General features: G+C 37.9%; 2 protein-coding genes across 2 annotated transcripts in view; both read left to right on the top strand.

Annotated features, from left to right (window-relative positions):
• The window catches only part of ptger3 (prostaglandin E receptor 3 (subtype EP3)), a 166,778-nt gene that overhangs the window by 130,255 nt on the left and 22,715 nt on the right, over nt 1-13,808 (top strand). The gene's annotated exons all lie outside the window — the stretch shown is intronic.
• xxylt1 (xyloside xylosyltransferase 1) overlaps nt 1-13,808 on the top strand; it is a 34,256-nt gene that overhangs the window by 14,259 nt on the left and 6,189 nt on the right. Inside the window, exon 5 of the mRNA XM_067596794.1 lies at nt 7,951-8,083. Coding sequence (XP_067452895.1) covers nt 7,951-8,083 — 133 coding nt within the window. The remainder of the gene's footprint in view (nt 1-7,950; nt 8,084-13,808) is intronic.

Here is a 13,808-nt window from a genome sequence, read left to right as displayed (position 1 = left end):
AAACCATTTAAAGCCGCAGTGCAGGACTTTTGTCTCCCCCTTCTGGCAGTGAGAGTAACAACAAAAACACTGTTGACGTGCTTGCGTCATAGGCTCCGCTGTAGCCTAAACCGCTGCTACCGTTGCAGCTTTAAAATGGAGGATAAATTGCTTTGAGTGTCACACAACCCCCGCGAAATGACTCATTTCACTATCAGAATTTGATCCATTCGGTCCGATAACGTTTTTGGAAAGCCTAGAAGGAGCCGCACATTTCAATGATTTTATTGTCCTTCGAGTTAGCAGAGAGATAACCGGCATTCATGCATTCATCTGGCCAGCGCAGGAATGTCAAACTTGACACCAGATTCAAAACTCTGGTGTACTACTAAATACAGAGAGGTTTATTCGTTGGGCAATGGCTTGAATATAACAGACTTATTTAAAATTTCTGAACTACAGGTGTAAATATATATATTTGACAGTGTTTAACAAGAACATAACTGTGTAAATTCTCCCATTGCAACATGCTTACAAACCATAATGAAAGCAGTCATGTTAACCAGTGGTTCTCAACCTTTTTACTGGTTACTGGACCCCCTGCATGTTTTGAGCTGGCCCGGTCCAGTATTTTGAGCCTTGTTAAGAAATGAAGGGTTTCTGTCCACTGAAACCGATACAAGAAGTGTTAAGTTTGTATTAACAGTGTAATGCAGTAACTTTAACAGGGCAAACAGGTGGATCAAAACAAGGCTTTGTACTAAAATATGACCAATTATACTTATCAAACAGAGGGAATTAGAAATAAAGACCTGTTAGCTTCTATAATCAAGGTAAATAAAAGCCCCAGTCAATATTTGAGTAAATATAGTGTGTCTGTAAAGGCCATAGGATCTTTTTAAAATGTATATTTTTTTTATTATTCCATGGACTACTACGGGTCTGTGCACCCTCAGTTGAAAAACAATGATGTAAAGAACTGACTTTAAAAGAAAACTCTATTTTCACACCATCTGTTGTTGGCTGATAGGAAATGAAATTGCACAATGGAAATCTGTCGTAATTCATGATGACGCTCCTAAGAAACACTGTTTTATTTAGTGGAGAGATGTTCCATGTTTTTACCCTCTAGAGGAATCACCATGCCGACTTGAGTCTCCTACAAAACTCAACCTTTATTTTCCACATAATGTCGGTCTCCTCGGAATCTGTGGCACACCTAACAGGTTAAACTGCCCTTTTAACACCCCATCAGTGGGCCCTCTGGAAAGATGGTAAGAAGGGGGGTCCTCCCAAAATACAATTCACTACCTCATTAAAAAACAAGTGAGGAAGAGAGAGAGTGGGGAGCATAAAAGCAGTGCTAAATGTAACCGAAACACATTAATTGGTCTGTATTTCTATGTAGTTACTAAATAAAAAATAAAACTCTGTAACACTCAGGTCAGTGGTCAGATAGTAGATTTCATGCTGAATGCTGAGATATAATTGTCCACAGTGGAAGACTCTGCCACAGTGTCAAAAATATTGAGCATGTTTAATTTGTGGGGCTTCTCTCCAGAGTCATTTGTATTGCTCAGAACTGCGGGATGTTGATTGCTCCACAGCAGGTGATGGTGTGTATTCTGGCTAGTTACTCTGGGACCAGAATAGCCCAACTGGAATGGCTAGCGGGAAGTCGTCTAGGAATGGCACTGCTAATGTGTGAATTGCTTTGCTAAAGTGAGAAATATGATACCTGGAGGTGAGGTAGGAGTTGATCTGTTAGTTGTCACACAGGCCTAAAATCACAGAGCAGTAGGGCTGTAGTCAACCAAAGAAAATCTTGGTCGACTAAAATTGTATATAATCTTCAACTAATCGATTAGTCGCACGGGAGAGGAGGGGAGGGGGGTGGGGAGGGGCGGGCGGCAACGAGGTAACGGGACAGAGTGCACAGTAAACTCAGCAGCCACACATTTCTCTGTTCTATATTTCTCTGTTTTGTGTCTTCAGGTTAGGCTAACCCGTTGTTGCTGACCCCCTTTACTTTTCCAGCATTTGGGGAAACAACAGACGTGACTTTTTAGCATTTATTAACCGACACACTGTAGTCTGTACTGTACATTTACTGCCAGACTGACAACTTACTACTAACCTTTTCCTCTGCTCCGCTCGCATCCACAGTCACTTCTCTGCCCCTCGCTCTTTCCCACTTGCTACGCAAACATACTCCTTAATGGAGCCACGCTACCAGTAGTTTCCCAGGCAACGACACAGAGGTCGACTCACATACCGGAACAGCGCTGCACAGAGACTCCCAAATGCTATCAAATATCAAATATTAAAAAATATTTGTTTTGGCCTGGCAGGGTTCTCGTTGTGTCATTATGGGGAAACACAGATACAGTAAACGCTCAGTAAACGTTGAGTACAGTTAGACCCAGCAGTCTCCATTAGGTTGGGCAAGTTCAAAGTTGTGAAAACAACCGGGGTGTTTTAAATACACCCCCATTTTCACAGGTAATTTGTTAGTCTGTCCTTCCCGCCGCAGGAAATAATGGATTACTCCTGGAAAGCTATTGATGTAGCACTTTTCTCCTTATGAAAATAACACAGAGATTATTCGACCAATGAGAATTTAGTCGAACGAGAGCATGTCAACCAACTAATCGACCAGTCGACCAGCAGACTACAGCCCTACAGAGCAGATAGGTTTCAAGAATGCTGAACCATTGTGGTTGTTTTTTGGTTTTATCTCTGGCCTTGTAACTTTCAAGATAAAGAATCTGTGGTCTTGGTAATCTCTTAAGTTGTAACGAAGTCCAGTTTTCAACAATTTAAATAAAAGTTACTGGAGACCTTAAAGGAATAACATTGTGCTCACCTTGTATTTCTGTCGTCCCTTTTTAGAGGATATTCCTGCTATTATCATACCTTCCTGCCTCTCCAGAGCAAATAACACAGCACTAATAACCCTTCCCCATGGATTTATTGGTATAAGATAACAGGCTTGGGTTGGATGTGACTTGGATAGCAGAGTGGACCAGAGTAGAGCTGAATATAAATGTCTTTACTTTGCCTCATTAGTAGGCTGGTGGACAAAACAAGCGGAGTGAAACACCGTAGCCACTACACCTGCTACGTTTGTGCTCTCGGCGATGCAACTGTAGTACATTTTGCAGTTATAATTGATGTAAAATGTGTCACTTTGTAATCACATTACTTGGTTTCATTGGAGTCATTGATGTCTGGAAGGCTACTTAAACTGTTTATATGATTGGACAGGGGTCTTGCTATCCTAGCTAGCTAGTGATACTGTCTCTGGTGTAACTGAAGCAGATCTGTTTACTGTATCAAGATCAATAACCTCCTTGCAATGTGTCCACAGCATGTATTAAAAAGGTATGGTTTTACTTTTGATTATCAGAGACTAACACTTACTCATTAAAGTAGTCAAAACAAACGCATATCAAATATTTTAAAAAGGATTCTAAAAAGTGTTTGAAAACATAATTTGGATAACAATTTATTGATTTTTATTTAATGATTTGTGCACGATCTGAAGCTCATTCGTGTTTGTTCGTTTTTCTCTTCACTTTCTTTTCCTGGAAACATTTTCTGAAAAGCGCTCGTGACAAGATGACCCTGCCTGACAGTTCTCAGTAAACACTTTCTTTTTTGCAGCAGGAAACACATCAACTTTTAGAAGCATGGGAACATAATGTGGGTGAAAATGAATTTCATGTGATCGTCTGCGTCAAAAAAAACCCAGGGTGTTTTCCAGTGAATGCTGGTAAAAGCAGAAAACAATGACCCTTACAAAAAGGCTGTAAGTGCTCACATCAAGACTGATATTAGGGCTTAATGAGGTTGACCCACTTCTTCCTGAAAAAAAAAAGTGGTGTTAGATAACAGTATCTCTGTTGTTTTGTTGCTGCCGTTGAATTGAGGTGTAGTCATATAGGACTATGTGATCTGACCAGAGCTTCAGGCAAGCTCTAAGCCACCATAACGACATTATTCCTCTAATAAATGTACAACACCCTCACACCTTGCCTGTGACCAGTACAGCATAAGAAACTAAAAGGCTGAGATCGATTTAAACTCCAATGATTTCTATTTATCCCCTTTGTTCAATAGCAGTTGGAAATAATGAAAGAAACTATCAATTTCATGGTTTCATGGTTGGTCACAGAGAGGCTCATTGTTCTCCAAACATACTATAAAAAGTTGAGGAGTTATTGGAATAAAACAGTGCAACATGTAGAGCTAAAATGATTAGTTAACTTTGAAGCAAAAGTGCCACAATTTCGCAGGTTCCAGACGCTAAAATGTGAATATTTTGTTGGTTTTCTCAGTGCTTTACTATAGGAAATTGGATAGTGGAAGAAATGAAGAATAAATCCAGATGAAAGTCAATTTAAACAATCCACAACTTTTTTCAGTAAACATTTCCAAAAACTGAAAACCATGTTTCACTAATTTTCATCTGTAAATAGTCATTGAGTATAAAAAGAAAATTAATTGATACTGTAGCTGACACCCAAAAAACATTGTCTGAGCAAGTGAAACAAACTTATTTAATTTAATTATTTGATTTATGTGCGTAATGTTGTTTGATATCTGCTAAATCAGGGTTGTTGTAGATGTGTTTATCTGTGGTAAACAGTTCAATTTTAAGTGACAAAATAATATTTGACAATCTATTTTGACATTGTTCATTTCTGTGGGAGGAAAAAAATTCTAAACACTGACAAGTAAACATTATGTACAACAAAAGTATCAATGTAACAAACTTTAGGATGATAACTACAGTACAGAGCAGGTAAAACCCTGACCAGTCAACACTGACTGGCTGCACTACAGAATGACGAAATGACGAAAGTGGCTCCATTTCACCAAAAGACCTGATGTCTTGATTTCTCAATTTTCACATCACCTCCTTTAATATCTGCTGTGGGAGGAAATGAAGGAGGTGGAACGGATGTAAGTGGGGAAAGCAAGGAGACAAATGAGAGAACATTTCTTTGTCTCTTTTCTTTCTCCGGAGGCTCACACTGTCTATATACAATGCAAACTGTCTGTCATAGTCTGAATTACTAATACACTAGTTGACAATTACTTCAGAATCTGTCTTGTACTTTTTTCAAAATAATTATTTTCCCTCTATCCTTCAGTTGATCATAAAATGGTTCAATAATGCATATGTGCATTTTTTAAGCAATGGATTGATTTTGTCACATAAGGTGCTCTGTGAGCATCAGTGCAACATGTTAACTAACAAGCCTACAATTCACTTTTACCCTAAAACAAACACATATTTCGAGAAAAGGTGCGTGAGAAAATCAAGACAGTTGTAGATGTGCAAATTATCTGGTAGCTATCTGTTGCAGTTGCTACCAGAGTCCCACTACAGTCATGTCAAAACGAAACATGTATGAGGAATGTGTGACAATGTACTCTGACACAAGTAGCTTTAGCTGTGGTGTAAAAAAAAAAAAAAAAGGATACCTACAGACATCATTGACTAGTCTCTGTCCTTCTGATGAGAAAATCCAGTGGTTGCAGGACTTTTGTACATAGGCATATTATCTATCCATACAGCTGAGAGGGGTGGCTTTAAGACAACAGGGAAAACACTGGATTTATGATCTGTAATCCTAAATGGCAAGCATTTCACCCAAAACAGAATCCAAAAGCTGTAATACAGCTGTTGTGATAAAGTGGAGTAATAATCTACATTTAAATCAGCCTATTAAAACCACAATCATAATCATAATATAATGTGATATAACACCGCTCAGGCCTACTTTCACCTTCACAGGACTTTGTGGTGAGTCATTGATCCAACATTAAACTCACCTCATCACAATGTTGTAACAACTTAAGACCCTCTTCCTGTTAGTTAAGCCCTGTTAGTACAAACAAACAGCGCTGACCACTCGGAGATTACTCTTCCGAGCCCCTCTCTGTTGCCACAGTACATGAAGGCATTGTGATGGGCAGCTTCCTTGTTTGGAGAGCACAGAAAACAGGTTGTTGCTCTTTTGCTGAGTACTCTTTTTCCATCACTTGTTTCAACAGAAACCGGCATTCGAATATCTGCAGCACAAACTTTTAAACCGGCCAAGATCCCCTCAGACTTTTACCCTTTATCGTTCAGCATTTCGGTCGGGTTTGTTGAGACCAAGATTGTGATTCATTTCCAAATACAGGCTGTTAGTTTGTGATGTCTGGCCCCTTCAAATCCGGTCCTGCATTGGACTTAGCCCGTCTATTTTTACCCTAATATGAGACTAAACAATAGGCTACTGGGGAGCCCCAGGATTCAGTTTTTAGCTGGAAATACAGGACATCAAATTATAGGAGCAAGTCAGCATTGCGGTGTTGTTTTCTAATGACTTAAGCAGCATTGAGGTACATTGGGAAACTGTTGTGCATTATGTTTTCAGCATAAATATGGTACTTAACCATCAACTAGACGAATGAACCCACAGCTCATGTAACACCAGTTTGCTGGCGTTTATTAGGAAATTCTAGATAAAGATGAAAATAAATGTGCCAGCAAAGGCGGAGAAAAAGACTGCAGGCTAGTAAACATGGATGTAAACAATACTATTTGATGAGGAAGGAAATACATTCCACATGCTTGTTAGACCTCAAGGATAGGATGTAAACATAACTTTTGTTTGTTTACAAGAAAATTCCACAGGGTACCTTTAAGTTTATTTTTCAAGTGTAGCTTCTTTGATTTCCTTCAAATAAAACCCGCCTCATTACATCCTAGATTGACAATGCAATACAAATAACAACATCACATTTTATGCAGTCCCTCTGCGCTGTATCACACATTTTGTGCTGCCATAATTGCACTAAATGAAATGTAAAATATAGATGTAAAATATAGATGTGAGCCATATTTGAAGGTTTATTGTGTTTGCACAAGGATGTGATTTTCTAGGAGTTGTGTAGTCAGGTAAATGTAATTTAATCTAACAGCTGCTGGATCCCAAAAAGGCTTTGATGAGCTGAAAACCAAACTGATAATGTTGATTTGAGCTCTGAAGGTTGATGATGCAGACAACACATGCAGTGCAGTATTTTTAAGTGCACCCATCTTTTGTACTGTTGTACTAATCCCGCAGTTGTTTGTCAATTAACCTTGGTTGCCAATGAATGTTTACTGCTGTTGAACTAGAGGCCGTCATCTTTGACAGAACCTCTCAAGCTGATAATTATGTTGTGTCCATGGATTCCCATTCCTGAGTATTTTCCATCCTTTCATCACCATGCCAACAAGCAAAACATAGGAAGTTGAAACAATGAACAGATGAAGACCTGAATATCCTGGTTACTGTTGTTACAATTTCATCCACAAACAAGTTCAGTATTAATCATTCACAGTCTGTACAGTCACAGCTGTGAAACATTTTACAACCATGTTTAACTTTCTGTATATTTCCTCCCACAATTTACAGACATTCTCATGGGATTTCTGTTTTCAGGTCAACAGTAAAATCACATAAAATAACAGACAAATTCGCAGAACAAATGTATGCACATGTTAAGCTTTTCAGGAGTCCAGTCAGACTCTGCTCTTATTTGCTGCAGTATTTCTTGAAGGACTCTTAGAAGTAATTAAGCAGGCAGTCAAGCACTGGATGAAGTACTAGTGGTCAGTGAAAATGGCCAATTTGCACAGTTGCTCAGAAGTACGTTTCTTGGGATGAATTGAAAAATGGGGAACTCATTTCAGTCATTCATTAAACTTGGTTAAAAAACAATTTATTATAAATTCACATGCCTCTAACAATGGTTTTTTGGCAAACCATAAAAATCCTCAAGTAAGTCTGTAAGTCTTGAATAAAAACATGTATTCTGACTGACGGAATTACTTTTAATTTTCTCAGTGCAGTGATGGTTTGATGCTGCCTTACCCATGTGTTGTATATGTGGTGATTTTTCTATAACGGATTGCTCTTCTTTCAGGCCTGGAGCGTATAGTGCAGCTTGACCTGGACCTGAAATACAGAACCAACATCAGGGACCTCTTCCAAGAATTTGATCGCTTTACTCCTGGAGCGGTAATAGGCATCACCAGAGAGATGCAGCCAGTCTACAGGTAGGCAATGTGGAACAACACCTCAGCTTTTAGTGATGCCAATTTGTCAGGGATGTACCAAATACTAAAATTATGAGCTAATAACTGAGAGCACTGAACCAATCTATTGCTTTTAGATCTTCGTGTTAAATGTTTTGGTGCTCCAGGTTTTTAAAGTTGAGATGAAATGAAAATGCCTTTTTAACCCTTTTAGATCACATCCCTGTCATATTCTGCACCTATTTAACAATATATCCCAGAAAAATAAAAAAAAAATCTATTTCTTTGTATTCTTATATCAAAATCCAATCACGTTTTCCTCCTGTAAAACAAAATATGACGTGTACTTACATAGTCTTGAACCAACCAATTTCAACCAACATCATGACATCTACCCATCAATCAGTCTTCAACTTTTAGCAGCACAGAGCTAAGATTCATTACGACACGCCCACTTTTCAACATTAAAATCAAATTCCTCCCAACCTGTCTCTCCCGTTTCACTCGGAAATACATCACAATATGGAAGTTAGACATCATCTGGACTTAAGGCGCCATGCAGTGTCAAGATGTTCTGTGGCTATGATTTGATTGAGGACCAGCATCTGACAATCAGTAAAAAATTAATCGCCAACTATTTTTTATAATCAATGAATTGTTTTGAGTTATTTGTAAGAAAAAAAATACAAAAATTCTCTCATTCTAGCTTCTTAAATGTGAATATTTTCTGGTTTCTTTAGTCCTCTATGATAGTAAACTGAATATCTTTGGGTAATGGACTGTTGATCAAGACAAAACAAAACATTTGAGGTGGCACCTTTGGCTCTTGGAAACAGTGATCAACATTTTACGATTAATCAAGAGTTTTTCTTGATTAATCAATAATGACAATTTCATTCACTTTCCTCAACCCCAGATGGATTTAAGTTTTTATAGGCCTCACTTGTACATTCACAGTCATTTCTTTCTCACAGTAGAAAGAATATGGAAGCCCTGAGAGGCAAGTGAGAAAAAAAATTCTGGTGATCCATTTTCTAAGTCTGATCTAAAGTTTTCTCTCCTGTGTTTATGACTTTAGAACAGGTGAAAAAAGGTTTTGCCAGGTGAAATCTTTTTTTGTCAGGGTCATTTTTAAGTGTTTGTTTTTGTGATACTCATTTCGGCCACAAGAGGCTGAAGTGCACCACTACCCCACGTTCTAAAAGGACTAAAAGCACTCATGTTTTCTTCCAGGTGAGTTTTAATTTCTCCATTAACTCTAAACACAAGGTACATATATTGTGTGTTAGCATCTTATGCAACATTACTGTCATTTCTTTCTTTTGGCTAGAAATGTATTTTTAATTTGTATTTTGCGGCAAAGTTCTGGTAGCATTTGGTAAACAGTTGAAGCAACGTGGTAAAAAGTGTGAAACCTTTGGTTTCTATTGTTTGCTGCCAGTTTGCAACACAATTCTGTTCATGGCCATTTTTTTTTTTTTTTACATTTCTCTGGCAAACACTTGTTGCAACATTCAGGTTAACATAAAACATAAATACAATGCTGCATGTTATAAACACTTGCACTTCAACATCTAAAGTTTAGATTCTAAACATATATAATCATGTATAGTCAATTAAAAACAACAGACAAAATATATATCATTATACATGTTCATTAATTGATCATATTACGCAAGCTTTTCAGTATTTTATAACATTTTATAATTTTAAAAAATTATTTAAAAAATAAATATTTCATTTTGATAAAACAAAATGCAATATACAATTCATTAAAAAGGTAAGAAATAAAACTAGGGACATTTAAGGGAAGTGGGAACACTGCAGCATGGGAAACGGCAATAAAAAAAAAAGTGGTGATGGTATGTACTGCAAATGAAAAAATTCAACACTTTTCCAATGACAAACATATGACATATTATCATATCATCTGACAAATGACAAATTATTTGACCATGAGAATTAGGTTGAGCAACAGACATTTCAGATAAAATTGAATTCTTGTACACTGAAAACATCCCTGTGTTAAGTCATGGGGTGTAAGGATTGTGAAGAACGAACCACCTACAGTGTTTTCAAAATCATAGGCACTCTTGTTTTAGGATGAAGTGAGAAGGCCTGAAAGATGGACCAAGTAATGGACTGTGGTTTGTGCTCAAATAATTGGTAAAGTGGTATAATAAAGCATACTTGCTTGATATTTTACTTTCCATGGGTGCCATTAATTCTGGAGCAGTAAATAGATAATGTATTTTGGATATCTTCATCTTCATTTAATGATTCAGTTAAATTAAATTACTCCAATCTGCAATAATATTATATCATATATCGTGGCAAACAAAGGGAAGGGAAAAATCCACTACTTAAAGTGAGAAGCATAATTATAATGCATTGACAGAGTGAGCTAAAACTGGGTCTTTGCACATTGTACAATCATTCCTGTGTTTCACCTAAAAGTATTCATGAGGTAAGATGAACAACATGTTCTTATTTTCTCTCTGAGCACTTTCATCTGCCAACAAAATCAAGTTTAGCTCACTGCTCCAATATGCTTGGATTGCTTGGGTCATATTTTATAACACCTTACCTACGCACAGCTGATCAGGTTTGAATTTTTTCCCCAGTGTGTAGGTCTCATTCTGTCCTCTGTGAACCAAGACAGCATCATTCAGAGTCATAGTTGCTGTTACTGAAGTATTTTATTCATCAAATAGATAAACAAAGCTCATTAACCTTACATGGCCTCCTCCATCGACATGGCTTATATCTCTAGGGAAGAATTGTTGGACCCATATATCAAATGGACTTTCATCTGACATATTAAATAAACAAAAATGAACTGACTGGCCTCATTGGTTCTTAAAGTGGGGTACAGGGACTCCCAGGGGTCCTTGAGGGGGTTCCAAAGGGACGTTTCACTCTCTCCATGGTTATCTTCCCTACAGTATAGGCAGTTATGACCTTCTCTAATAAATCATATCTAACAACTATCTTCTCACCCAGGGGTCCCTTATATATTTTGATAACTTATTGATCCCCACACCCATACTGCTTTTTATTCTTACTTTGAGTTACCATTTGTTCTTTTTTGGATGTGTAGAGGCTGATCTGGACAGTCAGAGCCATGTGCTTATGTGAGCCATGGGGTACTAAAGACTGAAGGAAGATGGTGCCTTTGATTTTTGAGAGGTCACTTCATGTGTTTGTGGCTTTTTATGATAGAGACTGTATTCTTTTGAGTCCCAGCCTCTTTCCTATCAGACAAGAGTATGGTTTTTACTGGACAAGACCCTTTAAAGATTATTACAAGATTATTTAAACCCATGATGATCTACATACTGTATAAAATCATAGGTCTGGACTCGGAGTGCCTCTCCATTATAAATCAGATGAATGTTACTGTTATATAAAATTAACTAGCTACAAACCACTCAGAGCCTGGCAGCATAGATCCTGAGTGCGAGATGGTGATCAATAGTAGCAGATTTAAAGTCACTTGAGCAAGATTGTGCAACACAGACAGTATGATGTGATGTTTTCATGAATACACTGTTTTGAGTCCTTTATGCCAGATGAATAAGTGAGAATTTGGCATGATCTACGTAGAGAGACACATCTAATCAGGAAATGTTTTGTCCTCATCCTGTGATTCAGATGTGTCTCTCTTTATTGCTGTCTGGAGTAATTAAACAATCTGCTCATCCTCTAAAGTGACTAACGCCGGCAACACAGTGATAGGATCCATAAAACCTTCTCTAATAGTCTGTGATATTTTCCCTTCAATGTCAGGTTCTTAAGAAAGTTGACGTCAATGAACCCACTTTTACCTCAGGCTTTGGCACCCATCTGTGGCACTGCAGAGCTTCAGACCAAACTCCTCCATTCTCTCATCCTCGGCCCTGCACAACAGTTCAAAAGACAGAACAGGACTCCTTCTCAGACCATTGTTTTTTTCTACTCAATAAACATACCTCACACCTCAGCAATGTTCACACAAAAAGGAAGTGTGTGTGGAAGTGTCACAAGTTAACTTCAAATGTTTGGTCAGGTTCTTATTCTTGTTTGCTTGTTGTTTGATCAGCTCTATTTGCTGATCTAAATCAAACTTTGCCATTTTTAAAGTGACATGTCTTTATAATTTTTTAGTTTAATTAATGCAAAGTTCTTGTGTGGCTGCTGGTGTTAAGATAACATGAACCAGTGAGAGTTATGACTTCACCAGTCATCAAGAAGTTTGGCACATTTTGTTAAATGGGAAAAAGTTTGTACAGTTAAGATAAACTTGTGGCTCTGTTGGCACACCCAATCTTTTTTTTTTTATCAATCTGGAAAGTTGTTGAGTAAGAAGTTTTGGGAATACGTACATATCAAGTTTCCGTAGTATCCTCCTCTATTCGGCTGTCCTATCAGCCCATTTGTCTTTATCATATTTACTTTTTGTCAGAGGCGTCTGATTCAGATAAGAAACACACTGACCATGTTTATCCACTCCATCATAGCAACAACTGTTATCCATTCTTTTACCTTTTTAGTGGGAATAAGGGTGTGTGTGTGTGTGTGTGTGTGTGTGTGTGTGTGTGTGTGTGTGTGTGTGTGTGTGTGTGTGTGTGTGTGTGTGTGTGTGTGTGTGTGTGTGTGTGTGTGTGTGTGTGTGTGTGTGTGTGTGTGTGTGTGTGTGTGTGTGCACGTAAACAAGGGACTTCAACTTTCGAGCTCTTTGTTCGTCAGCTGATTTTTCCGTTCCTCTCCAAGATAGTAAAACAAACATACCAGGTCCGTTTAGACTACTTCACTGTTTTCCATCTAGCATCAAAACAGGACGTTAGGACGTGTGTGTGTGTGTGTGTGAGTGAGACAGAGAGAGAGAGAGAGGGTAGTGAGGACTATGTGAGGCAAGGTCAGGTGGGAGGTTTTATGTAGCAGCTGCTTACTGGAATAAACATGCAGCCAGGTGGTTTCCTCTGGGGTTTTTAAAGACTGTGTGAATGAAACAATGAATCAGACTCTGTGAAACATAGTTTCCAACCTTTTACTTTTTCTAAAATGTTTTCTTCATGTCGTTCACCAGCAGCCTTATCTATCAGTGTCTTCTGTATCTGTAAATGTGTGTCTGCGTGTAAATTTTCTTTTATAATTTTTGAATTAACAGCTGCTGACACTGGTGAAATGTTTGAAGGACTTACAATTTCATTGCAACCAAGTGCATGTGATAGAGTGTGATAATTGTATAAATGTGACATCATCGCTGAAATAAATTGTAAGTGCATTCGCATCTTATGACTTACGATATCTCGCTCCAGTGAAAAGAGAATCTTTGATTTAAAGGAGTAACCTGCTATTATTATAATGACATTAACATTTCAAGTTCTCTAATGTTACATAAAAACAGACACCATACAAACATATAACATGGTGACTGTTTTCATGATTTGGTGGATGACATTCAATTCAATTTATTTCAATTTTATTTATATAGCACCAAATCAGAGCAAAAGTTATCTCAGTGCACTTTTCATATCGAACAGGTCTAGACCATACTCTTTAATTTAGTATATATATGACATGGTTGTCATAGTGTAATGAAGTTGGTATGGCAACAAGAGTGTGTACGTGACAGTAAAGCTAGGTCTGCCTAACTGTAAACGGTGATGTCAGGTTGCTGCGTAAGTTATTTTGGAAGTGAAGCTATGGTTTTCCTGGCAGGCTCTGGTAGGCATCGGCATCTACAAACAGCTCTGTATCTGCC

This window comes from Thunnus thynnus, chromosome 8 (genome assembly GCF_963924715.1).
Source record: "Thunnus thynnus chromosome 8, fThuThy2.1, whole genome shotgun sequence".
Classification (NCBI taxonomy): Eukaryota; Metazoa; Chordata; class Actinopteri; order Scombriformes; family Scombridae; genus Thunnus; species Thunnus thynnus.
The sequence above is the reverse complement of the archived record's forward strand: the minus strand, read 5'-3'. Positions and strand labels throughout refer to the sequence as shown.